This window comes from Excalfactoria chinensis, chromosome 2 (genome assembly GCF_039878825.1).
Source record: "Excalfactoria chinensis isolate bCotChi1 chromosome 2, bCotChi1.hap2, whole genome shotgun sequence".
Taxonomy (NCBI): domain Eukaryota; kingdom Metazoa; phylum Chordata; class Aves; order Galliformes; family Phasianidae; genus Excalfactoria; species Excalfactoria chinensis.
This window is the reverse complement of record NC_092826.1, coordinates 92,479,582-92,506,494: the sequence shown is the minus strand read 5'-3', so window position 1 is coordinate 92,506,494 and position 26,913 is coordinate 92,479,582. Positions and strand designations below refer to the sequence as shown.

The 26,913-nt window shown below is 40.4% G+C and overlaps 1 protein-coding gene across 3 annotated transcripts in view; it reads left to right on the top strand.

Moving 5' to 3' along the window:
• BLVRA (biliverdin reductase A) overlaps nt 1-14,867 on the top strand; it is a 33,982-nt gene extending 19,115 nt beyond the window's left edge. For all 3 annotated transcript variants that reach the window (XM_072329202.1, XM_072329203.1, XM_072329204.1), the window contains 6 exons: nt 893-1,024; nt 2,666-2,785; nt 3,977-4,074; nt 5,585-5,692; nt 6,375-6,546; nt 13,888-14,867. In XM_072329202.1, the coding sequence (XP_072185303.1) occupies nt 906-1,024; nt 2,666-2,785; nt 3,977-4,074; nt 5,585-5,692; nt 6,375-6,546; nt 13,888-14,161 (891 nt within the window). In that variant the 5' untranslated portion in view covers nt 893-905 and the 3' untranslated portion in view covers nt 14,162-14,867. The remainder of the gene's footprint in view (nt 1-892; nt 1,025-2,665; nt 2,786-3,976; nt 4,075-5,584; nt 5,693-6,374; nt 6,547-13,887) is intronic.
• Nucleotides 14,868-26,913: the final 12,046 nt, after the last annotated feature.

Sequence of the window (26,913 nt, the reverse complement as noted above, 5' to 3'; positions counted from 1 at the left end):
CATTCTCCCTATGATGCTGTTGTGGTAGGGATATGCACTTGGGAGATATAAATCTTTAAGACATGCCTCCTTGTCGTTAAAGAGATCACAGAGCTTTCTTCATGCATGGAAATGTCAAGTATCTTGACCAAGTTATCAGATGCTTGGTTTCATCTTGGCAGTGTGGGACATGCCAGCAGTTATATCAGGAAATATAAGATCTTGTGTGCCTCCGGTGGCGCAGTGGTATAAGGTGCTGCTTGCAACACCAGAGGCCTGGGGTTCGAATGCCCCTTGTGGCGCAAGGGGCAGAAATGCTGCTCTGCTACACAGAAAGGCTCGAATCCCAGGAGTTGGACTCAATGATCTCTAAGGTCCCTTCCAACTCGCATGATACTGTGATACTGTGATACTGTGATCTTTGCTTTTTGTCTAAGAGTATTTTGGCTGTCCATGTGCAGTTAATGGCCATATGGTAGCCCAGGGCAGGATGCATTGCATACACTCAGGAAGTCAGCCGGCTTTATATAAAACTGCTGGATTTGCAGAACCTTTTGGCTTCTTTCCAGAAAGGAAGCTGTCGTATAAACGGAAAAATGTCTCACTTATAAAGTCTGCCATCTGTTCATGGAAAGGAAGGACTTTGTGGTGGGGCTGTGATATGCTATCTATTAAATACTGGCCTTAAGAGAAGTTCTGTAATATGATGAACCACTTGAACACCTTTCAAAAGGATTTGAGTGAACTCAGTAGCCTATAGCATTACATCTCTGTTATCTACTTGCTGACATCTGAGTAAGGTTTGGCTTTATGAAAGAAGAGTTAAAGAATAATCTATCCTCCCAACAGCCCCCCCCCCCCCCCCCAGCTGCTTCTCTCCCACTTAAATGAAAAAAATGTGTTTTTCCTCTAGTCAGATTAACAAAATGTTTGGGATTGTGGTGGTTGGAGCTGGAATTGCTGGCTTAGCACGTATTCGAGATTTGATGAATCCAATGCCTTCAAGCCCTTCAGAGCATCTGAAGCTCCTTGGATTTGTATCCAGGTTAGACATTTCTTCTTAATATGTAACGTGTATATTGTAATGTTTCTTTCTTCTGGTGTACATACTTTTTCATATGGAGGACTGTAATTTGGTAGGGATGGAGTGAATATCAGAAGTTTTACATTTCTCTTAATGTTGGCTGCAAAGAGAAAATTTTTGCAAATGTGTCTTGTCATTGTGAGTGTCAGCTAGGAAATGAGCACAGAAAGCTTTGCAAGAAAGAACAAATAGGCTACCTTGACGAGATACCTTGCAGAAGTGACTCTCTTTAAAAATAAAAAGGAAGTGACCTACTCACTACAGAATTTCTGTGATTAAGTTCTGTCTGGGTTAAATTTACTGTAGGTTCAGGATGTACAGACGTACAATATATATACTAATGAGCTAATGTCTGTATGAAACTTAGATGTTTAAAAAACATAAGGTTTACAAATTTTAAAAGTGTATTGAGGATACAGTTTTATGAAACTATTGTAAAGCTCCTCACACTGCAATTTCATCATTAAGTTCTTTTTATTTTATTTTTTTTAAAGCTACTGTAACTTTAAAAAAGCTCCCATAATTTAGTACTTACAGTAAGGCTGCCTTTCAAAGAGCAATGTTAATTTTTCTTGCTAGATTGGAGCAACAGAAATTTAGTGGGACTGTTATGCGTATACTTCCTTCTTAGTGTTCCTGCTAGACTGCCTGCTCCATAACAATAAGCATAAAGGTTTTAAATGGTTACGGGGTACATGTGTGGGTCTCAGACTGTGAACATGTTTTTTCCAACTATATTTAAGTCACGTAGTCAGGTTGTTTGAGACTGAAAAGATCCGTTAGGTCATCCAGTTTATCTCCCTGCCAAATGCAGTTCTGGTTCTCTGGTGCTTTTGCTACAGCTACAGCTGGTCTGGAACAGCACTAAAAATAGGATTTCCACCACTTCTGTTGAGAAACAATTCTGTTGAAACACACAGTTCACAGGCAGCTTGCTTGTATATATGTACTGCCTTTCTCTTTGCATTGCAGTCATGCACAAGCATTGCCTGTCCTTCTTTTCAAGTCCTAATTTTGGCCTATCCTCATCCTCTTCGTCATCTACCATAACACAACCAAGCTGTATGCTGTATTCTTTACTAATGTGAAGGGCCTTGGCTGTGGGTGTATGTTTTGTTTTCAGGTGGAGATGTGCTCAGTGTGTTGAACAAGCGAGTCTTCACCTTATTGCTGGTCTGGTGCATGTGCTGCAGGTCATGAGCCATCACAGCTGAGCATTTGTTTTGTCCATTGCATTGCATATTGTCCTGCCAACTCAGGTGCTTTTGTCCAAGTGGCCAACACTGGGGAGTAGTTCTCCCACAGGAACACTGTTCTCCCTCAAATTATTCTTTTAAAACTGCTCTTTTGCTATGATGCTTCTAAAAATATGTTTCAACAGGTGGATGGTGTCTGTACTGATACCACCACCCATACACTGACTCATTTGTGTTTTGTGTTCTGCTTCTGTCTGTAAGTGCTTTGCCCTTCCTGGATCACAAGTTTCCTTCGTTTATCTCAGTGGTCCATAGCAATAGTTTCTAAGTGCTGCTGCAGAACATACAATCGGGAAGAAAGGACTGAAATGATTATGCTCTTGTTGTATTTATGCAAAATATACAGGAGAAGTTTTGGCAGTATTAATGAGGCCAAGCAGATTAGCCTGGGAGATGCTCTAAGAAGCAAAGAGATTCATGCAGCGTTTATCAGCACAGAAAACAGAAGCCACGAGGAAACCATCAGGTATTTTGTACTGCTTTTTCTGTTGTTTTCCCTTGCCTTCACCTTCCATGTTAATTTAGGAGCATAAAGGGTTGTTGGCGAACCTGAAGGCAAAAGGTCAGCATGCTCAGACAAACAGCCACACACCAATATGGTTAAATATAGCTGCATCCATTTATTGCCCAAAAAGCCATACTTTTATAGAGATAGATGAGGGTGTCCAAAAATCACACACACTAATTGGAGGAAAGCTACTTCAATAACAACCCTAAAACCCCCCTTCAAAGCCGCAAGCCATTCATTCTTATCCTAGAGGTGTCCTTGGTTCTTGTGCTGTTTATCCTGCTCCGCAGCTGCTGTTCTGTGAAGTCCTTATCTTGAACCATGGCTGCTGCTCTGTGAAATTCTTCTTGTATTACAACAAAGGGTCTATGTAAAGCTGTTGCAGGAAAGCATGTGGACACCTGAGGAGAGACAGAAACCTGAAGTAATCACTGTGACTTCCCTAAGTACCACATAAGCCTTGTAATGGGTTCATAGAATCGTAGGGTTGAAAGGACCACCCTGCTGTGGGTAGGGTTGCCAGCCACTAGATCAGGTCTGCCCAGAGCCACATCCAGCCTGGCCTTGAATGTTACCAGGGATGGGGCATCCACAACCTCTCTGGGCAATCTGTTCCATTGTGTCAGCACCCTCTGAGTAAAAAAACTTCCTCCTAATATCTAACCTAAAATCTCCTGTCTTAGTTTTTAAACTAAGTGTCCTATCCCTTGTCCTATCACTATCAACCCATGTAAATAGTCATTCCCCCTCCTGTTTGTATGTTCCCTTCAAGAGCTGGAAGGCCACAATGAGGTCTCCCCAGAGACCTTCTCCAAGCTAAACAAGCCTAGTTCCCTCAATTTTTCTTCATAGGAGAGGTGCTCCAGCCCTCTGATCATCTTAGTGGCTGTCTTCTGGACCCATTCCAAGAATTCTGAATCTTTATTGCAGCCCCAGGCCTGGACTCAGTATTCCAGATGGGGCCTTACAAGAACTTAGTAGAGGGGGACAATCACCTCCCTCTCCCTGCTGGCCACTCCTCTTTTAATGCAGCCTGGAATATAGTTGGCCTTCTGGGCTACAAGCGCACACTGCTGGCTCATGTCGCACAGTGGTGAGAAATGATTATGACAGTATACTTTTTAAAGTCTGATCTTGTATCCCTTTCAGAATGTTTTTAGAAGCTGGGAAACATGTCCTTGTTGAGTACCCCATGGCTTTGTCTGCTAAGGCCGCCCATGAGCTCTGGGAGATGGCTGAGCAAAAAGGTAATGAAATTTGTTCTCAGTGCTACAAGCACTATTACCTATTGAATAGCACTAAAGACATCAAACTCAAAGGCAGGACCCTGCAGTCCACTATTAATTACAGATTGCAACGGAGTATGTATGTCTCAGAGATGTCAATCAGATTTAAGATGGGGAATCTCAGATTTCCAATGGGGAAATAAATACACAGATGTCAAAGCTAAGGGTAAGGTTTGTTTATCCTCACTGAAGGTTTTAGCTTCTGCTACTGGTAGTGTTGTTAAAGAGAAGTTCTGTCACAGTGATAGTTGAGCATTTAGTAAGCATAGCCTTAGGGCTACACAACTCCCTGTCCTTTCCCTGAAAATAAAGCTGGAAACAGCTCCCCTAGTTTCTAGTATTTGTGTCATGCTGGTCACACGCAGCTGCTTATGCTTTTGCAGTCCAGCAAGACATCTCAGTTTATCCCCAGGCAAGATGTTTTTAACTGTAAAAAGCTTGTGGACCCATCCCTGCAGTACCATGGATGAGAAGGTGGCAGTTCAGCTGAGGTCACTAAGTGGGGATATACTGGATTGCAAGAAAAAGAGCAATGCTGGACAGAATCAGAGTGCAAGTCATTTGGATAGGTTGCACTGCTATATTATCACTTCTTAAAAGCATCCTTTTTGCCCTAAAATACCGAAGGTATAGGATTTCTGCTTTGCACTTTCCTTATTCCAATATCACTTGCTGCCTTGTTGCTAGCAAAATGGGTTCCCACTCAGCAAAAATTATACCTCTGCTCTTGAAGCAGCAGCAGCTACTTTCAGCAGCCTAAATTGATTCTCTTGAAAACCTACAAGAAAAACAAATACTGAATGAAAGCCAGATTTAATTTGTATTAGATGGCTTTATTTTATTTTACTTTATTTTATTTTATTTTATTTTATTTTATTTTATTTTATTTTATTTTATTTTATTTTATTTTATTTTATTTTATTTTATTTTATTTTATTTCATTTTATTTCATTTTATTTCATTTTATTTTATTTTATTTTATTTTCCAGAGTAGCCCAGTTAATTATAATGGAAGGGGTACTATTTATCATATTGTTACAATCTGGGTCTAAGTATTGTGCTATGGTTTATTGCTTCATCTTCTTTCCTACTACTCTGGGAAGAAGAATGCAGAACAGGGAAGCATGAGGGGAAAGAGGCCAAGAATTCACCCATTTTTTACTTTGAAATCTTACTTTTCAGCTTTAATTGGGTGTTGGGTTTCATTGCAGAGTTTCTGTTGAACATAGTGGTTATTGTTACTGTAGTCACTGCATTCATTATCTCCTGAAAATCACAAACCCAAACAGATGCCTCAACATAGGGCCTGCATTTTCTTTTCCTCCTAAAGTAATTTTGCAAGCCATACTTGAGAGCATTTTTAAGTGAGCTTTTACTCGTGGCTGGTGAAGCCTTTCCTGCTTAGATGTGTTTCATACAGAAAGTTCTTATTTAATCTGGCCTGATTTGTTTATTTGTTTATTAATGACAGGTAAAGTCCTCCATGTGGAGCATATTGAACTTCTGACTGAAGAATACAAGCAGCTGAAAAAGGAGATGGTTGGGAAAGACCTAGTGAAGGGAGTGTTACATTTCACAGGTCAGTAGTTGTGTGGAAATTGAAGCTCAACCAGATTTGTTGGCTTGCACCACAGGGATCCAGCCCTTCCAGACCAGAGCTTTTATATAACAGTCTGCTTGTAAATTGACTAGACATACAAATATCACCTCTTGATATTTCCTTAAAGTTACAGAAGGGTCTGGAAAACACTATTTCTGCTCCCTTTCTACTACCACTTGTGAAGAAAGCGAGCCTGTGCCTTTCAAGGGGGCAGACTCTCTCTTTGTCTCTCCTGTATTCTGGTATCAACTAGTTCCCTCATTCCAATACCAATATGAGCTCTGAGGACATGTCCATGTTTCCAGTGGAGACTTTTAGCCTACCACACTAGTGTTTGGCCCTGGCAGTGATAGGAGAGATTTTTGTTCATTTCTTTTTCTCTACTGTATATTCACATGTGAATCCACATACACCCTTCTGTCCTCAGCACATCTCTAAGGCTTATTGCATATGTACTTGGTGCAGTATTCTCTGTCATAGCACTTCAACAAATCCATTTCAAGGTTGATTGTGTTTGTTGACTTGCTACTCAGTTCATTCACTGATGGCCTTTCTACACCCTGGTTTCTAAGCCTGCAATACTGCAGTTTTTTCAGCCTTTCCTGTGCAGCACGCATTATTATTTTCAATTTCTCAAGTCTTTCTGTTGCTATTGCACCAGGTAGTGTCCTCGATGAAACAAAAGCAGGGTTCCCAGCTTTCAGTGGAATTGCCCGACTGACTTGGCTGATTGACCTCTTCGGAGACCTCACTGTCATCTCTGCCTCCAGAGAAGAGCAGAAGGATAAGAATTATTCCAGAATGACTGTTCATTTTCAGACTGCAGACAAGAAGTGAGTAACGGTTATGGCAGTAGATGAGCCAGCCTGTTTGGGTATCATTTGTAGGAGGTCTACATCCTTTCTCTTGTGGAAATAGAATACTGGTTAATACTGGTTTTAGAGTGCTGCAAGCAAAAGAGACCTGAGACTATTTCCTGTAGCAATCATGGTAAAGAAGAGCAGCCACAATCAGGCAGTGTCTGTGGAAGAGAAAAAGAATGTTTTAAAAGTTCTTTCCTGCTGTCTGAATGTGGGAATGGGTTCACAAAGCAGTTATGCCTTTCCTATGCCTTAGATTGAAAAGCCTTTTTCTTGCATCCAGAAAAGGTTTTCAGAGGCAGGATATTTTTTGTTTAACAATACACATTCTAGATGTATGTTTAACACTAACCCTTGTTTAAAGGTTGGAAATATGCAACTATTTGAAAACCCACTGGAGAAGTCATAATATGTAGCTTGTAGCACTATAATGCTGTAGCTATGTGCAACTAGCTGAAGGTTAAGAGAAAATAACACATTTTAAGCACTGTATTTTGTCACTATAGAGAGGCCAGCTCTTGATTAATGTCTAACTTGGAGTACTGACACTGATTTTTTCCTGAATAGGTCATCAGTCTGTTCCATATCTTGTTTTGGGTTGTTTCTTTTTCACTTATGTTTCCCCAGTCTGTCATACTCTGAGAGTGAGAATCTAGCAGCAAGGATACTTTTATTGTCTAGCCATTGCTGTACGACTTCTTTGCAGAAAACATTTCTGATACTACAATTTATAATACTGAGTTAGATCTCCATTTTATTATGTTAACGATAACCTTTCAGGTTACTTTTTAGTGACCTTGCTATGAAATATATTTTTAAATATCTTATGGGCTATGCATTCTGAGAATGAAGTGCCCAACTCAGTGTACAGTATGGTGTTGAATTTTGCTGGAAAGTTTTCATTTTGATTATTGTGGACCATCTGCATGGAGGTCATCTCCTTTTCAAGGAAGCTGAAGAAGGCTGAAGCATGCTAGAGCTGCAACATAAGAATTGTCTGACTAAAAGATGTAGAGAAGTTACTAATCTTTGTATGTTTCCTAGCAGGTAGGAATGGTGGTAGAACAGTTCGTTCCTTTCTTTTCATTCACATTTTCCTTTTTTTCCATGAGGTGTGTTCTGCCCTTACAGGCAAATAAGAAGACTAGGGAGAACCAGGGAAAAGATGATGACATAGGAAAATATCCTGACCTACCTCTGTTTATAATGAATTACTTTTTTTGTTGTTGCACGTATGTAGAACCAAAACCTTAAAAACACAACAAATACCATCAAACAGACAATAGCAACAAAATAAATATGAATGCTGACTGCTAGAAGAATTTTGAGTAAGTTATTTGTTAAAAAAATTATGACCTGTAGAACTATATATCTGGGCAGTGAAAAATCAAGGCTCACTTGGACCATTAGTTTCACTGCAGATTTTGTTGAAGCACTCTCTGAACTCCTACAAAACCTGTTTCTGTTTATGATGGGATAAGCATCTTGTCTTAGTGATCTTTCTTCCTCTCTAAATAAAAGAAATAATTTCTGTAGTTACAAGAGAACAGAACACCATACACTGTCCATGTTTACCCTCTTAGTAATTTGAAAATAATGAGAGTGTCTGTAAAGCTCAGTGTAGAGTGAGATTTTGAGCTAGTTCCAGCAGGTGGAACTAGTGGATGGTTTAAGCATCTCTGGCTGACCTGTCTGTAAGTAGTCCTTAGCTGCCATGTATGATACGTATTAGGTACAGAGCTGTTCCTGGATTATTTTTCTTGCAACACAGCTGACAAATATCTGCTTTTCTTAGCTCATGGCTAACTCTGCATGTGGGTCAGTCAGTAAGTATTTTGTTGCCATGTTTTCATTATGCCCATGACAGTCATTTTGTGCTTCAGAATAACTTAACACTGGCTGGAAAATTACATAGCATTCCAGTATGCCTGTCGGTCTCTGCACCATAATCCTGCTGACCTTCCCCCACTGACATCAGTAAATGTGTGACAGTAGGGAATTTGGCCCACTCTCCAAGTGAAGTTGTGACCCGTCAGCAATGGTGATGTTCTTACAGCTCTCATTAGGGATGGGAAAGTTCTGAACACCCTTCTTTGAAAGACATATATGCACTAACTTTGAGAAATCAGGTTAATTCAGCCTACTTTCTGCCTTAGAGAATGCAGCAGGTGCAGAGCACAGCAGCCTGTGTTCTTGCTTGAGCAGGAATTTGTGCAAAGGCTATGGCGTGTCCATGCCGCTTAGCCTGCACTGGCTGCTTATCTGTCTCAGGTGAATTTTGGAGATATGCATTAATGTCCCAAGCTCAGCTATCTGAGTGATGACCTCTACCTCTTTTGTGTTTCCAAGGCTTACAGCCTTAATGTGACAAAATGTTGAGCAATCCAGGAAAAGACAAACCTCAACTGACAATACAGCTGGTTTGGGACTGCAGTTCCTGTCCTAGTATTATAAAGCCTGGATTCTGTTAATGTCAAAAATGGACTTTTAGTACAAGCTGGACAGGTAATAATCTGTGCAACACCTGTTCTGATGTTAATAAGGTAGCCCTTGTTGATTGCTTAGTAAATAAATACTACTGGTGTTTTCAACACATGAAACAGGATGTTTAAAAGAAACAGAAGACATTTTCTGAAAACATTCTAACAATAACTGTTCGAAATTGTTTGTACCAAGAATGAAGCTTATGAAGTCTAAAAAATAACTAAATATCCAGAAAGCATGTAAAACATGCTTTTCTGTGTCAATTGTTGCATGAAATGTTGAGTAGACCCAGAATGCTTTCAAGCATGAAACCAGGTTAATTCTTCTGCAGGTACAAAGAGCATTTTCTTCATTTTGGTTTTTCAGCTAGCACAGCCCAAGCAACATGGTTACATACCATTTGAGGCAACAGAGAGTCAGAAAAGATGAAGTATCTTCTAATCTGAATAAAATGTAGCTGTGAGAGCTAAAATCTGGAAAGACAAAAAGACTCTATAAATCAATTTGGCTTTTTTTTCTTTTTCTTTTTCTTTTTCTTTTTCTTTTTCTTTTTCTTTTTCTTTTTCTTTTTCTTTTTCTTTTTCTTTTTCTTTTTCTTTTTCTTTTTCTTTTTCTTTTTCTTTTTCTTTTTCTTTTTCTTTTTCTTTTTCTTTTTCTTTTTCTTTTTCTTTTTCTTTTTCTTTTTCTTTTCTTCCCATAGTAGATACTGCATGCTTTTGAATTCAGTGTAAAATTTCTCAGTGTTTAATTCTTTTAACTCTCCTTTTCCTTCTTAACTGTCCAACCAAATCAGGTATGACTTCTTTAGCTGCCAAAAATACTGTGATTGTTATTTTCAAATAAAACTACTAATGCTACTCAGTAACTAATTACATGCATTTCCAGAAAGTGCTTTGATGCAGATCTTAAATGGAAGTGGATAAATTACTTAATAAAAACATCAGCCCTATTAAAAAATAGTTTTCTGATGTGAAATGCAACCCTGGTACTTAAGCAGAGTTGCAGCATATGTGCCTTTGTAGTGATAAAAAAGGACAAATTTTAATGTAGAAGTTGTTAGCTAAAAAATAATATGTTTTAGTTAGCAATCAAGTGAAACATCTCCCTTTTTGGAAGAATAACTAAAAACCCAACCGCAACCCAACAAATCTATCAGTAAAACTAATGTAACTAACATTTCCTGCTCACTGACCTGAATCAGCCATTTCAGTCTTTTTTTAAATTTGCCCGACTTATGTGATTGTGCTTCCAGATGGCATAAATTTGAATCTGTCCATTGATCTGCATCTGCTGTAGATTACTCCAGGGATGTGACCCCATACTAATATTACCTGTTTTGGATCATCCCATGTACTCCCCAGTGTTATGTGGTAGAGGCCTTTGCCTGTATCTGCCCAATGGTTTCTTCACACCAGTCTACCTGAGACAAAGCAGCTTCACACAACAGTGGTCTAAACCTTCCATGGATATCTGCTGTCATAAGAAAAAAAACAGTTCTCGGGTTGGAGAAAACCAGCCACCTCAGTGGCCTGCCTGTGGCGGTGGTCAGCAGGAGATGTCTCAGGGAAAGGGAATGAGAACATAAAAACCACAGAGTGATGCAGCCCTCAGGCACCCTTGTGGCCTGCAGCCTTAGGACTTCCTGAACAACAAGAGATTTGGATTTATTAGTCCTGTGGGGATTTTCCTGTGTGCATTTTTTGCTGACTGTGGTTTGGATCCTTTTTTTTTTCCTTTCCCTACAGTAGTTTAAATCTGTTTGATTCGTTTCTTCTGGCATGCTTAATTTCTAAGGTGTGTGTACGGAAATATTGGTGAGCAAAAAGTAATAGTTACAATGATACGAATGTAGAAATTACCTCCTAAAGTATGGAAGATGAGAGGTGCAGAACCATTAAGCTAAGTGCTTTGCAGAATGTGTTCAGGGTAGATTGACAAGGACTTCCTGATTTAGTGATATTTAAGATTTAATGAGTAGTGCTTGAGGACAGAATTTATTCTTCCACATGTAATGCTCTCATAATTTGTGAGCGGCAGACTGAAGTAGGCCATAAAGGACTGTGGAAGGGCCATCAAAAACCATGTGAGGAAAACAGTGTGCACCTTCTAATAAGAGGCAGTAGTGTGAGTACTGATGAATGAGCTGCAGAAAGGTAATAGTATGATTTATGTAGATGAAAAAAGAACTGGAAAAGAGGATTGTAAGTAGCTCGTGTTGATGATCATTCCTCAAACCTTCTGCTAGCATTTGCCATGTAAGGCCAAGGAATCTGATAAACCTATGCAGCAACACAGTCCTCCCATGCTTTCTCTGTCATCAACTGAGCTGAAGTTGGGGAGGTAAGTATGAGGACCTGTGAACTAACCTCCAGCAGGCCAGACCGGGGGCAGTGCGGCCTCCTGCCCCGTTGCCATAGCAGTGGGTGCCCGCTCAGCCCGGAAGTGCACCAACCCCTTCCAGATATGGAACAGACCCACCAGGAGAGCCGAGACGGGTGTCATCTGCTTGGGGTTGCGCTGCTCCGCTACCGGCTGCCCCGGCTGGGCTCAGGGAGGGGCCTCACTTTGACTGGAGGTTGTTATACTCGAACTGGAGGGCGTTGTGCTCGGACTGGAGAGTGTCACGCTCTGACTGGAGAGTGTAGTGTCCAGACTGGAGGGCATCGCGCTCAGACTGGAGAGTGTTATGCTCGGACCGGAGGCTATCTTGCTCAGACTGGAGGGCTTCTCACTCAGACTGGGGTGCGTCTTGCCTGGACCAGAGGGCATCAAGTTCAGACCAGAGGGTGTCATGCTTGATATAGGAGGTCATTCATTCTCTCAGCTCTGAGATTCTCCATCTCAGCTCTGAGACTCTCTCTCAGCTTCAAAAACTTTTTCCTTCTCTGGAATGGTATTGAATAAGGCCTGATAAGCATTAGCCAGGTCCCAGATCATTTGTGCCTCCTGAGATCTGCCTGAGCCACAACATACCTGCCTCAAATATGCAATCAAACTCTTGGGATTCTTCAAGTGTTCAGGAGTAAAGCTCCATGACACTGAAGATTTCTGTCTTTTTAAAGCCTCCTCAAAGCCTCTCCACACTCCCTGCCACTCAGTGTTCTCTGGTTCTGGGGAAGACTTCTTCAGAATGTTATAAATCCAGATACTGAGTGAGATTAATAAAATAACCAACAGTATGTTCAGGGAAATTAACAGTGTGGTCAAATGGGCATTCAAAAACTGCATAAAGGATACAAGGAAGGGACGAGGAGCATGCAGTCCCCTGAAAAGCAGTTTTACAAGCAGAGCACACATTTTTCCTCTCTTCAGTAGCAAAATAGCAGAGCTCAAAGTTTACAAAATATTCCGGGGTATTGGTTGTCCGCCCAGACTTTCAAGGTCAAGCTTGCAGGTGCAGAAACGTATACTTTAGATAGCTTCTTAACAAAAAAAAAAAAACAAAACAAAAACTTGTAGCTCTGTAAAAGCTAAAAGAAGAAAAAAAAAACCCAACCAGCAGCTTTTGCAATTTTTGCCCACTTTTGCCTACTTCTGCCCACATTCTCCACCAAAATCCTGTCGTGGGTTAACCTAAAATCTACCTGCACCCATGACAGCGGGGCAGTTGGCCTGGAATGGGCTGCTAGCCCTCCCCCCCCCCAAAAAAAAAAAAAAACAGCTGCAAGGATCTAAGGAGGCACACTTATTTACTAAATACTATGTCAGAATACAGGATAACACAATATAATACAATATAATTGGAATTAAGGCTAACAAATCAAGTAAAATAGGAGAGAGTGAGTCCCAAAACCAAAAGGCCTACTGTAACTCTAGGTGAAATGGCTGGAATGCTTCCACACACTCCCCCATGGCTGGCAGGATCCAAGAGAGTGAGTCCAGAACTGAAGTGAGACTATATAGAGTCCTTGTCATATGACTGACTGTGATGTTCTCTGGGACATCAGTCTTCTTCTGTGAGCAGCACATTCGTCAAAGTTATACATGCTTTATCATGATGTTATGATGTGGAATACTGATAGCAAAATTACAAAATTGCAAAACCATGACAACTAACGCAGTCAATAGCCAGCACACCTCTGCTTGCCTAGGAGCCTGTGACTGTCGTGACATAAGAGAACTGTCTAAGAGTTACAAAGCTGAAGCAGGCCAAATTGACATATTCTGGTATAATATCTAGGACTGACTGAGTGCCATCATTGTATTTGAAAAGTCTGAAAAAAGTTCCAAGAAAGTACAGATGCATCTGCATGAGACACCTTGCTGTCTGGTGCTGTCCAGATAATCCTAAAGGGTGCAGTTCTCTGGGCAAACACTTGTCCCAGACAACTGGAAAACTTCCCTTAAGGTGCTTGCACATGGGTCATGATTATGTATCTTACTGACAGTTTATTCTTGCTAGAGGAATGACTAAATATTGAGGGCCTTGCAAGTTTAGCTGTGATTAAATCACTAACAAAGTATTTGGATGTTTAACCGCACTCTTCATCCAAATTGAATGAATAGATTCAACTTCTCTTTGCCTCTCAAGATGGTTAAACATGTTCATTGTGCATAGAGAAAATGAAGCTGGAGGGAGTTTAGGTGGTGTGCTGAAAGCAGTAGCATGTAGCAGTGGCAGAGTTAAGGCTATAACATGGTGTTCAGCTTTGTAACTAGCCACAAGGCTTGTTGATCAGAACATCTTAAATTAGCATGCAGTGACTGAAATTTTAAAAAGGTACATTTATTAGGGCATTTTCTGTGATTACTGCAAAACATGATTAAAGCAGAACTGTTGATTCAATTTCTTCATAAATAATCTCTTGTTCCACTGTTTCTCCATACTAGGCCTCTGACTTGGATTGAAGAAAGAGGACCAGGGATGAGACGTGAAAAGAAAATCAATTTCTGTTTCACCAGTGGTTGCCTGGAGAACTTTCCTCAAGCCCCAAGGTCTGCTGTGGGACTTTTCATGCAGGATCAGAACCTCTTTGCCAAAAAACTGCTGGGACAGGTATCCAAGGAGGAGCTGGCTGCTGAGAAATGGCGAATTTTGCGGTGTCTTGACCTTGCTGAGATGATTCAACAGCTGTGTGAACAGCCAGAGAAAGTCTGTTCTTGAGGGTGTTCTTCCAAGAGGCAGACAGGAAAGCTCTAGGTCTAGAGCTCAGTGTTGCCATCAGGCATTTGCTGTTTCGGCTTTATTACAATCTCTTTGACTGAACTTGACTCCTAGGCTCTCTGTGTGGACTGGAGAACCTGGGCTATGCCCCATGCCTTCTGATGTTTGCTGGAACAAAGCACCGTTGCCCTACTGCGATGCATTGCTGTCCTTTCAGGCAGACAGGAACATAGCAGCAACAAGGTTTCTTGTGGGTGCTTCCAAGCAGTTCAGTTAGTAATGTTCCTGAGATCAGATTGTGGAGGATTGGAAATAGATAACATGATCTTCTTTCTTGAGTATTCTTTCTCCTCTGTTTAGATATATCTGGAAATGAGACATATAGGATTATCTAGAACAAATCTCTAAATGAGTTTTCAACCTTTCTGCTTGATCTGAGAAAGCTGTACCACCTTAGTCCCAACTTTTTTCTTCTGGGTACTCTGAACTGCTTTGTGTGTTTACTCTTATTAGAAATTGTGCCTATTTTCCATTCACTCTGGAAATCATCTACCTTCAAATAGAATCTATAATGGTATCAAACCAGAACAGAAATTTCTGACAGATGCCATGTTAAGTTCATTCTACTTGTCTGGTGTTCTGTGCCAACACAGAAGTGGTTTTCCAGCAGAGATTGAAACAATACATTGAATTAATTCGTCACCTGATTACTTTCCTTTTCCTTTTTTTTTTTTTTTTTTTTTTTTTTTTTGTGTGTGTGTGTGTGTGTGTGTGTATGGGGGGCACTGTGTTACTGTCCTTCATTTGTGTTCTGTATTCTGATTCAGCATGTGAATGATTCTCACCTAAAAATAATATATGTCCTGATATTAAGAAAGAAGTAACTAGTGTTCTCCTGGAAACAGTAAATTCATTAGAAATAGTGATAAAATTAGAATAGAACTGTAGAAAATTCAGCAATTTGCAAATATAGCCATGCAATTGCCAAGTATCACACCTATGGGGATGGGTGTTTAGCATTTTACAGTAGTCCCAGGATTACATATGAAGACATTATCACTTCCCTAAAAAATCATTTTATTTGAGAAGAAGCCTGAATGGTGTACAAAACAATTAGTAATTTCTCTGTTTGCATTTGCCTAATGTAGTAGCAAACTTCAGTCTGCACAGTTGTTCTTTAAAATGCAGAACCATCATCTCTTTACTATTTTATCACTTGGGCAATTTTGAGTAGAACTTTATATGTTATGAATGTCTATATAACTACTACCACACAATACTGATGGAAAAAGATCTTCCATTAAGTCAATAAGTCAATCATGCTTATTCTGAAGTTAGACACAGCTCAGTTAGAGTCTGAATCAGCGAAGGAAGGAAAGACTGCTTTTTTTTTTTTTTTTTCCCAAATAATTCAGATTTTGGGAACAGCTAGGACTTGATATGTAAATGAATTCTCCAAACAAAATATGTTTAAATCCATTATATCTGTTAAAATAAGTGAAAAGCATTTAAAGTGTTTGAAATCCATGTGTGTCACCAGCAGATCTGTGAAGGCTTGTCCATCCTAACAGATCCCTTACTGAGAGTTCTCAGGGACTTATTTGTGACTGTAATGGACTTTGCTTGGGTGGACCTGATGAGTGGAAAAGATTTTATCCCAACTGGATTCATGGCAAAACACAAGAAGTCCATCTTGGATCAAAATGAAATTAAAATCTGCTGTGTATGTGTATCTGCCTCATATGACAGAACACTCAATTTCCTGTTTACTGTCAAAGTCCTCACCTGTAAGTCTGGGGTGCATACCACTTGCTAACTGACAGTGGGTAGTCAAAGGGAGGGGAGATCTCATGGGAGCACTGCAAAAAGTGGTGTAGCCATTCAGTGAATCACCCTGGAGAAGCCTGTTTCTGTAGCAAGTGCCTGGGGAAATTAGCTGGTTATTTCAAGCTGGTGGAGGCAGATTCTGGGCATCCTGCAGTGTTCTCCATCCCCACTGTTCCACCCAGCAAACCTACTGCACTTGAAAGCCTGGAGCATTCAAACTGCTTTTTATTTGACACTGAATTTGCTGATGTACTGCCATGGTTTGTATACAAGAGCTACTGAGTATCAAGCTTCAAATGTATGTATTGCTTAACCAGGTGTCAAACTCACCAAGAAAAGAACTGGAGTTCTTAATAATTCCTTTTTGTTCTGTAGTGCTTCATTAGCAATTCCCATTGTCTGTGCTGAAAATGTCTCTGTCCCAAGGGGTTCTATTCCCCTTATGCTCTGTGAAGTCCTGCCAGCAACTACATGCTGTGATCCTTTTCCAAAGCCCACAACTGTCTCCTCCTGTTTCAGAGTTTTGAATACAGGTGTTCTGGGATCAGAGACCTTATCTCAGTTTGTGGTCCCTCCCACAGAATTCCTGCTCCTCTGATCCTAGTCTGCCCCCTGCCCACGAATGCATGAAAGTTTAAATCTCAGCTGGATGCTTCCAGTTTTCTATTCAAAAGCTGATTATTTTGAGTACCCTTTTTGAATATGATAAATATAATCTAAACCAGGTGTTGAAAGAGGTTTCCTTGTGGTTTAATGAGTAGCTTAGTAATAGCAGAAATACTTTCAGAAGAGTTTCTCAGATAGCATTTGTCACAGTCTGAACCAAGCCAGTTTATATCAGTATGAAAATCTAAGTATGAGGTATGGCATGGGCAGGTTAGCATATGTTCTTTTTATCTGGTTTTCTGCTACTTCTGGAACTGTCCCTGCTCCTGTGGCACAGCTGAGGAAGTCCACTGAAGTATGCTTTGTTAACTCTGCTTAATGCTATGGAGTTGATGCAGAAAGCGCTGTATTGTAAAATGTTTCTGTGTGAAGGAGGAGGCCTCCTCAAGGATGGAGCTTTGTCTCTTGCCATGGAGCCACTACATCCATTGAACTGAACACTCAGCTGAAATGCACAGGAGTTGGATTGTTCCAAACTCATTTTCAGAGAGAGATAAGGGAAATGGAAAATTTCCATGGAGCAAAGAAACAAGGATGTGAGATCTCTGCAGGAAGTTCTCAGTCAAAATGTTAGGTCCCTTCAGGCTGACAGCACAGTCTTTAGCGTCACAATGTACTGGTGAGTGGCCCACAGTTGCAGCCTAGTGGGACAACTAACTTCAAGTTTCCAGCAGGCCAGAGATCTGCACACTGTGGTATGTAGTATGCTATGGACAATGTGAATAAAATTTGACACCAGAAAGCTAAATGGATCCAGAAAAAAAACTTAAGATTTTTGACAAAGGAAGCAATTTCTTTGGCTAGCCTTAAGGGCTGGAAGCTGTTATCTGTAGAGACTGGATTAAATGAAGTTACAGGTGTCTGTTAACAAACCTGTATTTTCACTCATGGAAGTTACTCAGCACAGGTATGATCAGAGCAAAATTCAGCCCTAAATCAGAAGACAGAAGGTGTCTGTGCACTACACCGTGGTTTTGTACAAAATACCTGAGTCAGCTCTGAATGGACTCCCTCAGGTACTACACAGGGCTAGTTTGGGTAATTTCACCTGAAGAAATGTGTCCTGTTCCTCAGTGATGTTTGCCCATGTCAACATACTCACAGGTCAAACTGAAGGGCCTGGTCAGCTTCTGGTTTTCCGCCTAAAACTGCCTGCATCAAAAGTGCTTTCTCCCTGTTCACAATTAATGGTGGGGCACCAATAAGAACTGTAGCTTCTGCTTTCCTGCTGACCCATGCAGATTAAAACCAATGCTTTTGAACAGAGGCATAAGGCTCATGAAGTTTGGGGCTGCCATGTTAGCAGTGCTTGTGAAGCTGTGGGGATGCTGCCTGTGTCACAGCTGGCAAAGCTCTGCACTTAGTGCTTCTTGTCCACGTCCTGACAACTCATACACCTGACTGGGGCTGAGCTGTGTGCAGGTAAATGAGAAAAGAAACTTCAAAACCATAATTGCAGTCCAAAATACTATAATTAGGATCTTCAAGTAATAGCCTCTGAACATACCTGCTAGCTCTTATAACTAGTATATATAGCCTGATGTATAGAATATGCTTAGTCCTGGTTACTGCTTCAAAACTCCTCTGGAAATTGATACTCAGAGCATTATAGGTGGCATTCAGTGTGAGCTGACTTTCTGATTTTGTCGCTGCTGCTAATTTTGCAAGCTGCCTACTAACGTTGCTGTTTGCCATGCCTAGTGTGACATGTCATCCTATTGACACCAGAGAGCCACCGCTTTTCCCTGGTACAGGTTCCCATACAAAGGAACAGCAACAGGTCTGTAAAGCAACTATATTACCTCCATATAATGAACAACTAGTACAGTAAATTGGGGCTTTATGATGCTTTATATATGGGTGTTATCCAAGCAACAGATAAGTAAAAATAATTCTTAAATGTTGTGTTAAATACTAACAGAAAATCAAGAAAAAATTACAACAGATCATACAGAAATAATGTCCTTCGTGGATAATGTATCACTTGGGATATCTGAAAGCCAGTTCAATGTTTGTATTTGTTTGTATTTTAAAGACTGTAGAAAAAAATAGTCATGAGATAAATCAGAGCTTAATAAAAACAAAATGAAACTCAAAAGAACACAGCAACTTAAAAAAAATCTAGCTAAAATTGCATGTGAAATTTGAATTCATTGTCTCTATTTACTATATTAAAGTACTGTGATGAAATTGATAAATAAAGCTGTGCACTTTTGCTAACTAAATTTAGTATGAAGTTGCTGATACTGCGGGAAGCTCTTCGCAGAATGGCTGTAACCAGAGCTTGCCTAATTGATGAAAAACTTTTTGTAGCCCTGATTTCTCATAGAATGATTTGTTCATGTTACTGTGTTTATAATAATTATATATATATATATATATATAATTTATAATAATAATTAAATGAATGCCTGGAAGTTTAAAAACTACTTTCTTAACAAGGAAACAATATTAAATACAGTACATTTTAAGGATAAATATACTATTTTTCTTCTCTATTCAGCATATTGAACATAATTCTACATTGCTGCCCTGTGGAAACAGCTGAAGGATAAACAAAAGTTTCAAAACTACCCTAGAAAACCAAGGGTAAGAATTACAGAAAGAAGGTCAACAGTAACCTGGAATTTAGAGGATTTTATTGTCCCTAATAGAAAGAAGAAGCTACCTCAGGTGTCTCAGACCACAATGCCTGAGCCATCAGAGGCAGCCTAGACTTTAGCCCAATTTATGGCGTGACAAGGGATCACAGAATCACAGAATTATAGGGGTTGGAAGGGACCTCTAGAGATCATCGAGTCAACCCCCCTGCCAAAGCAGGCTCCCTACACCACGTTGCACAGGTAGGCGTCCAGGCGGGTCTTGAATATCCAGAGAAAGAGACTCCACCACCTCCCTGGGCAGCCTGTTCCAGTGCTCCGTCACCCTCACCGTAAAGAAGTTCTTGCACACATTCGTGCGGAACTTCCTATGCTGAAGTTTCAGCCCATTTCCCCTAGTCCTGTCCCCACGCACTACTGAAAAGAGACCAGCCTCGCCACTATGGCTCCCACACTTCAGGTATTTATAAACCTGGATCAAGTCCCCTCTCAGCCTTCTTTTCTCAAGGCTAAACAGACCCAGTTCCCTAAGTCTCTCCTCATAGGGGAGATGGTCCAGGCCCTTCACCATCTTTGTGGCCCTCTGCTGGACTCTTTCAAAGAGATCCCTGTCTTTTTTGTACTGGGGAGCCCAGAACTGGACACAGTATTCCAGATGAGGCCTCACCAAGGCAGAGTAGAGGGGGAGGATCACCTCCCTTGACCTGCTGGCTACGCTCTTTTTAATGCACCCCAGTATGCCATTGGCCTTTTTGGCTACAAGGGCACACTGCTGGCTCATGGCCAACCTGTCGTCCACCAGGACACCCAGGTCCCTCTCAGCAGAGCTTCTCTCCAGCAGGTCTTCCCCCAACCTGTACTGGTGCATGCAATTATTTCTACCTAGATGCAAGACTCTACACTTGCTTTTGTTAAACCTCATCCGGTTTCTTACTGCCCAGCTCTCCAGCCTGTTCAGGTCTTGCTGAATGGCCGCACAGCCTTCAGTGGGAGGGATGGAGTAACAAAGAAAACTGGAGAATCACCCAAATTAAAAGTAAAAAAAAAAAAAAGATTGACAGCAATAAACTTCCCATGCAACAGCACTTTGTGTATAATTTCTGAATGTTATCACTAATTGTAGCTTTGGTACTCAGGTGGATGTCTCTGGAAAAGATGTCTGGGGAAAAAAAAGTGCAAAATAACACATTTCTTCCTAAATCCCAAAGATGTTTTGTTTATTTTGTGAATAACAATAAGAGCAACAAAGCTTCAACACATATATAGCAGACTTAACATCTAGAGTATTACTTAAGATACAAGTTATCATAGATTTCACTCCCTGAGAGGCACCTCTTTGTTACATTTTGTGAGAAGATTCTGCCAAGCCAAGGATTGAGCTGATTATATTTATTTACAAACGCTTATTTTCTGACACAGGAAAAACAGTATTCTCAGAGGAAGGGAGAAGGGCTGACCCTTGGGGAGAATGGATGTACTTCAGTCCCGTGAGAAAAAGAAGTACATCTGAAAATGATCTCTGTATCCAAACTGAGAGCTGGCATTTTCCCCCAGGGAAATGTTTCTCCATTTGCACTGCTGTTCCAAATCAGAGCATCAGAGAAGCTGCAAGAACTCATGGCTGGGGAGAGATTAGAGGAGCCAAGGATAATCATGTCTCATGTGGACTCAGAGAAGACACAGACTAGAAGAGAATAAATTTTCCCTTGCAACAGTCCTTGGGAATAATATCATTGATTTTGTTCAGGAATCATTAACAGTATGAATGCTCTCCAAAACTAGGTAAACCCAGATGATGCTAAGTTATTTCTCTCAGGAAATGAGGTGTGTCCGAAGTTACTAAACAGTTCTCACCTCATGAATTGTACTATGCTGGCTTTAGACAATGTCAGAATTGAGGTCTGGTAGCCCTTTTTCCTGCCTGTTGTCTTGATTTGATTTTATTGACCAGGAAAATGCAGCCCTCAGTCAGATCTTCAGAATTCAGAGGTCTAGTGACAGTCTGTCTTGATCTGGCTGCAAAAAATGGTATCTCATAGCTCCATGCTATGATCATAAAAGGACAGGAACCTCCTGGCTTGGCAAATTCAGTCTTCTGCACCTGTCACATAAAAGGACATTTTTTTCTGCAGTCCATCAATCTTCCCCCACCATATGTGATTCTGAAATTGTTGACCCTTTTCAAATTGTATGCAAATCTAGTACTCATTCTGCTTTTGACTAATAATTCCTAAAGTTAAGTGCTGTGGACACCAGATTTTTTCTGTCATGCCAAGCAGGTAATGCTTCTATTTGTACACACACAGAGTACAATTGGATTAAATACCTAAGCTGAATGAAGACAACTTATGAGTACTATTAGATCAGTATAAATCAACTGGGTTAGGATTATTATAATCAGCTTCTTTTTTTATAGATGTAAATCCATTTTCTTTTGAGTACAGAGAAATCCTCTGAATATCCTTGTTGTTAATACATGATTACTGCCTCCTGTTGTTGGTTCTATTAGCCTGCCATCTTTGTTCTACTGTAAAATTTGGAGCATCTTGCCTAATTTGTTCAGGGTCCTTCATAAATACTGTGACACTGAGTAAATTTAAGCAAAACCAGATTTTACTAGTCTATTTAATGAGGTTTGTAGGGGCGCAATTTGTATAGTTTGGCTGGAGGGTCTTAGAGACAAGTCAAGAGACAGTGAAAACATGAAATATTCAATGTTATTAAAATGTATGGAACTTATAAAAAAAAAAAAAACAACTGCAAAATGCTGGATGGAACTGATGTTACTACTGTAGTATCTTCTTTACTGCTGGTTATGTGTTAAAGTTTGCTGCTGGTGTCAGTGGAACAAATCCTCTCCTTGGTTTCTAACATTTGCTAAAAGAGCCAATCCAGATGTTGCAGAGAAGCTAAAGTAGTGTCAGAGAAACAGTGACTCTCTTATTCCTTGAGAAGCCTTTGTGGCTGGCTCCATACCAGCAAAAGACTTGAAGAGAGCTGGGTGCAGGTGAGGGAGGCCCAGTGGCATCAAACAAGATGAGATTTGCAGGTCAAACTAAGGTTTTGACAAAGACAGAAAAACATCTGGCAGAAAATCTGTTGAGAGTGGGCCTTGAAGCAATTCTCAGAGAGAGAGAAAAAAGGGACCTGTAAGAGGGAGAATCAGGCTGGTTTTTAAAGAAGAGAGACAGCATGAAGGAGGGAAAGTATGAGTGAGTTGGTTGGGTAGAAAGGTTAAGTACTCAGGAAATGAAAGAAATCATTTTAAGATAAAAACAAGTTGGAGTGTTTGCGTAAAGTAGTAGTCAGGCAACAATGGGAAAAAGATATGCATTAGTGATGTGGTCTGAAGAGAAGAAGTTAGAAAGAGGTGTATACATAGTTATTGAAGGAAGAGCTTTATTTAAAGTGACAGACTTTAGGAAAGAATAGGAAAAGTAATGAGTTTGCAAATACTCAGGAGAGATAGAGTGACTTTTAGACAATTAAGATAAAATAGGGAGAGGAGAAAAAAGCTTTCAGCTCAGAAGGAAGATAGTCCTACAGAGCAGCAGACAGAATATGGGTGTTCCAACAGAGGCAAGATAAAACAAGGAACAGAAAGACAGGAGCAAAGCCTGAACTGGATATAAAAGAAACAGAATAGAGAGGAAAGAATTTTCAAGATAGAAGGATACATTCCCATTTAATAGTTCTTTATTTTCTTCCATTGTCCACTTGATACCTGCTTTGCCTTTTATTTTCCATATCTATTCTTGCAGTTTTATCCATTTTCCCATTCATCCACCCTCAGTCATCAAGAAGTAGTTCAAAAGTTCCCTCAGGTTGAACTTAGCAGATATTTTAGGCAGAATATTAGTTGCACATGTGATTTCTGATAAATCATAGATGAAGCACTCTGTTTTTCTATTGATCATGCTGATTTTTCTGTGGTTTACTTCCTCAGAAAAATCTCTTTTTGTCTCTTTATTTGATACAGGTGTTTCTCTTCCAAACAATATTGGATTCTTGTGTTCATTTTGTTAATTGCTCTTTACAACATTTGCAAACAGATGGAAATCCTTCGTTGTGGGAGACTTCACAGATCTCTGAGCCATGCAATAAAAAGAGACCATTTATATACAGATAGCAAGTAATCCAAAAACAATCACTGTAGCAAGTGAGAGGAAATGATGTATCCATGAAAGGATGCACAAAGTCTAAATTTGATTATTGCGTGAGAGACCCAAAATAAAAGAACCTATGGTGACATCAAAAGAGTCAAAAAAATAAAGACATTAGTATTGGAGAAGAAATAAAGGATTTTTAGAGTGTTTATAAAGTTAGAATGACGAAGATTCAAAGATCAAGAAGCTGATGATCCCAGAGGATAAAAACAGTAGTATCTGTAGCCAGTTTGCAGATCAGACTGCTACCAATCTTGAAAATATGGATTAGAATTACTGAAATCAGTAGGTAAGAGTTATGGGACATGAGGTATTCTGGAAATATGTGTAGGTAATTATTCAGCAGCCTCCAGTATTGAAACCCTCAAAAATGTTATACAAGTAAGTCAGAACGTGCCTGAAATGGGTGCTGCAAATTTCTAGATCTCTCTCTCTCTTTTAGCAAACAGAATATTGACAGGAATAGGACACTACAGATGTTCAGGATTTTTATAGCAGAGCAAAATGTAGTCTTGAAAGAGGATGTGAAAAATTCAACACATTAATCAAGAAAAAGATGAGAGTGAAAACCAAAAACTTGAGCAGAAGGTCACAGAGTTGAAAACTGACGAGCACGGTAGCATCTGATGTCCTGGCAGAAAAAGCCAAGAAATGCTGTGACATATCAAAGAAGTAGATAAGTAGTTTGGTAGTTACTGAAGGGAATGTGGATGATGGAAAGCTCATAGAGTACACTGCAAGAGAGAAGTGGTAGGATATAAAGGCATTCACCTTGGAAATGGATGTTTGTCAAAAGATACCTCCCTAGGTAGCAAGTCAGAACTCCTACCATTATTCCCCTGCTTTCTCTAGCAAAATCAGAGAGGAAAGAAAGGTCTTATGCAGAGGAGGAAGAGTACTGGGGCTGGTACAAGGCAACAGGTCTTGTCTTTGAGTGTTTCATAAAGCATAGGAAACAACAGTATTTCTAACTTGATTAGAGGGATAGATTACAGATAATCCTGATTTTAAATTAAGCTATCAGTAGCCTCTCTTGCATCCATTATTAATATGGGAATGAATTTGTAGCACATCACAATACATATACCATGTGATAATAGCAGCTCTTGAAAAGTGCTGGTGAAAACTGTATTAGTGTAATAACTGTAACAACTCAGAGGTGTTGGAGAATAACACTGGAATGCTGCTGTGCAAAGCATAGTGTGAGAGTCTGTGGAAAGGCAATGTGTGCCAGGCTCAGAATAGGTGCTCATAAGTCAAATAAAATAGGAAATGAAATTAGTGAATTAAATGCAGTGCAGATTTTTTATGAAATGTCTGGCTTTGTCAGCCACAAACAAGCAGGAGAGTTAGGGCTCCTAGGGTTTCAGCATAATGTAGTCGATTATGCAATTTGCACCAAGATCTTTCAGCATAGATACTTTACTGTAGTTGACAAAAGTGTGAGTATCAGTGCAGAATGAATGTGCTTGGAAACAGATGACAACAGCTGTTGTATCACATCTTAAGGCTCAGTGGATGCGCGCAGAGGTAATCACATTCCCCAGCAGCCCATCCTCCCGAAGCTCACTGGTAGAGCCAGAAATGAGTTAAATTTTGCTCTACTCTATTTTTTTCTCCAAGCATGATGACAAAGCAGCCTCCCTCCTTGATGCTCAGCAACAATGGTAACTTAATCTGGAAGTCTTCTCCAGGATGACAGATGTTGACTGAATATAGCAGTGGGAACTGGTAATGAATAATTTGCAAGTAATTGGGAGCATCAGAATATGTTTAATAATGTGCAGCTTTGCAAATTACGCATAATGTTAAAATATGACAAACTTTAAGTTGCAGAGACAACTTTGTTATGAAAACTGTGTGTACTTTTATGTGGAAATGGTGACAGAAATGAAGCCTGATTTTTAAGTAATTGGTAGATGAGCTAGTATTGAGAGCAGGGAGGGAATTCAGCATCCCACTGGGGAAAACATTACCATGTGGGGAGAAAAGTGAACTTAGGGATGTCAGCCCTAAGTGAGCAATTGAGACTGGTGGGAGGAGAAGCAGAGAGTGAGGGCCCAGGAGCAGAGGTTATTGATAGACATAAATAGTTCTCAGCAAAAGAAAAAACACACACACACACAAAAGACTTTGAAGCTGTTCAGAATTTGAGTAAAAAGAAGTCCAGTTAAGAAGTATAAATATAGCATCTAGAGCATTATGTGCCAGGCCAATACATGGAAAGCAGATTCCTGTGTATTATACAGCACCCTACTTAGTTCTAAGTTTGCAAGTAGAATGTAGAGAAAGGAATTTGGAATCATATATCACAAGGTGGGGGAACAGGGAAAATAATAAATGTGGACTGTTAGGGGAGGGAGGGAAAGGAGTCTTTGGGGGTCCACTGTGCTTGGGTACACTCTCATTCTAGAGGATGGGATCCCTCACCATATGGTAGTGTCAGATAGTCTGCAGGTTTGCATGAACAGTGTAGATGGCTGTATCACACAGGTGTTTGTCCTCTTGCTATAAGTCTCTGACTTATCTAGGAGGTGAGAGGTAGATGTTGCTGTGTGGCAACTATGTGTGGTTCATGTTCAGCCCAGCATCAAACCCCTAGGTCCATTTCCTCTACACAGTCTTCCAGCCACTCTGCCCTAGCCTGTAGCATTGCCTGGGGTTGTTGTGGACAAAGTGCATTTGCTTTTGCTGAACCGCATCCCGTTGGCTTTGGCCCAGCTCTCCAGCCTGTCCAGATCCCTCTGTAGGGCATCGCTACCCCCAGGAAGATCGACACTTCCAGCCAACTTGGTGTCATCTGCAAACTTACTGAAGGTACACTCAGCGCCCTCATCCAGGTCATCAAAATATTGAAGAGGACAGGCCCCAGCACCAACCCCTGGGGAACACTACTTATGACTGGTTGCCAGCTGGATTTAGTTCCATTCACCACCACTCTCTGGGCCTGGCCCTCCAGCCATTTCCAAGAGTGTACCTGTCCAAGCCACAGGCTGCCAGCTTCTGCAGGAGAATACTGTGGGAGACGGTGTCAAAGACTTTGCTGAAGTCTGGGTAGACTACACCAACAGCCTTTCCCTTGTCCACCAGATGGGTCACTAGGTCATAGAAGGAGATCAGGTTGGTCAAGCAGTACCTGCCCTTCTTCTTGCCTTATGCAAGATTTTACTGGTGTACCTTTTCATTTCAAAGTGCTCATTAGCTGCATATTAGAATTAGGGAGAAAACTTTTTTGAAAAGCAACCAGTGTGCAAAGTGCTTAAGTATTTCCTCACTGTCATCTATATAAGTGGTATATTTCAAAGTCTGGCATGTTGCCTTGAAATCAGCTATGGTCTCACCTATGTCTGTTCCACTGCCTCTCGTCTCCTTTTTTTCTGCTGTGTATTGACACTTAATGATCATGCTATACAGAAGAAGCAACATGTTTGGAAGAGAAGATCCCTTTTGTTTCTCAGCTTGGTTTGTCACACATGCAGGCCAATGTCTGCTC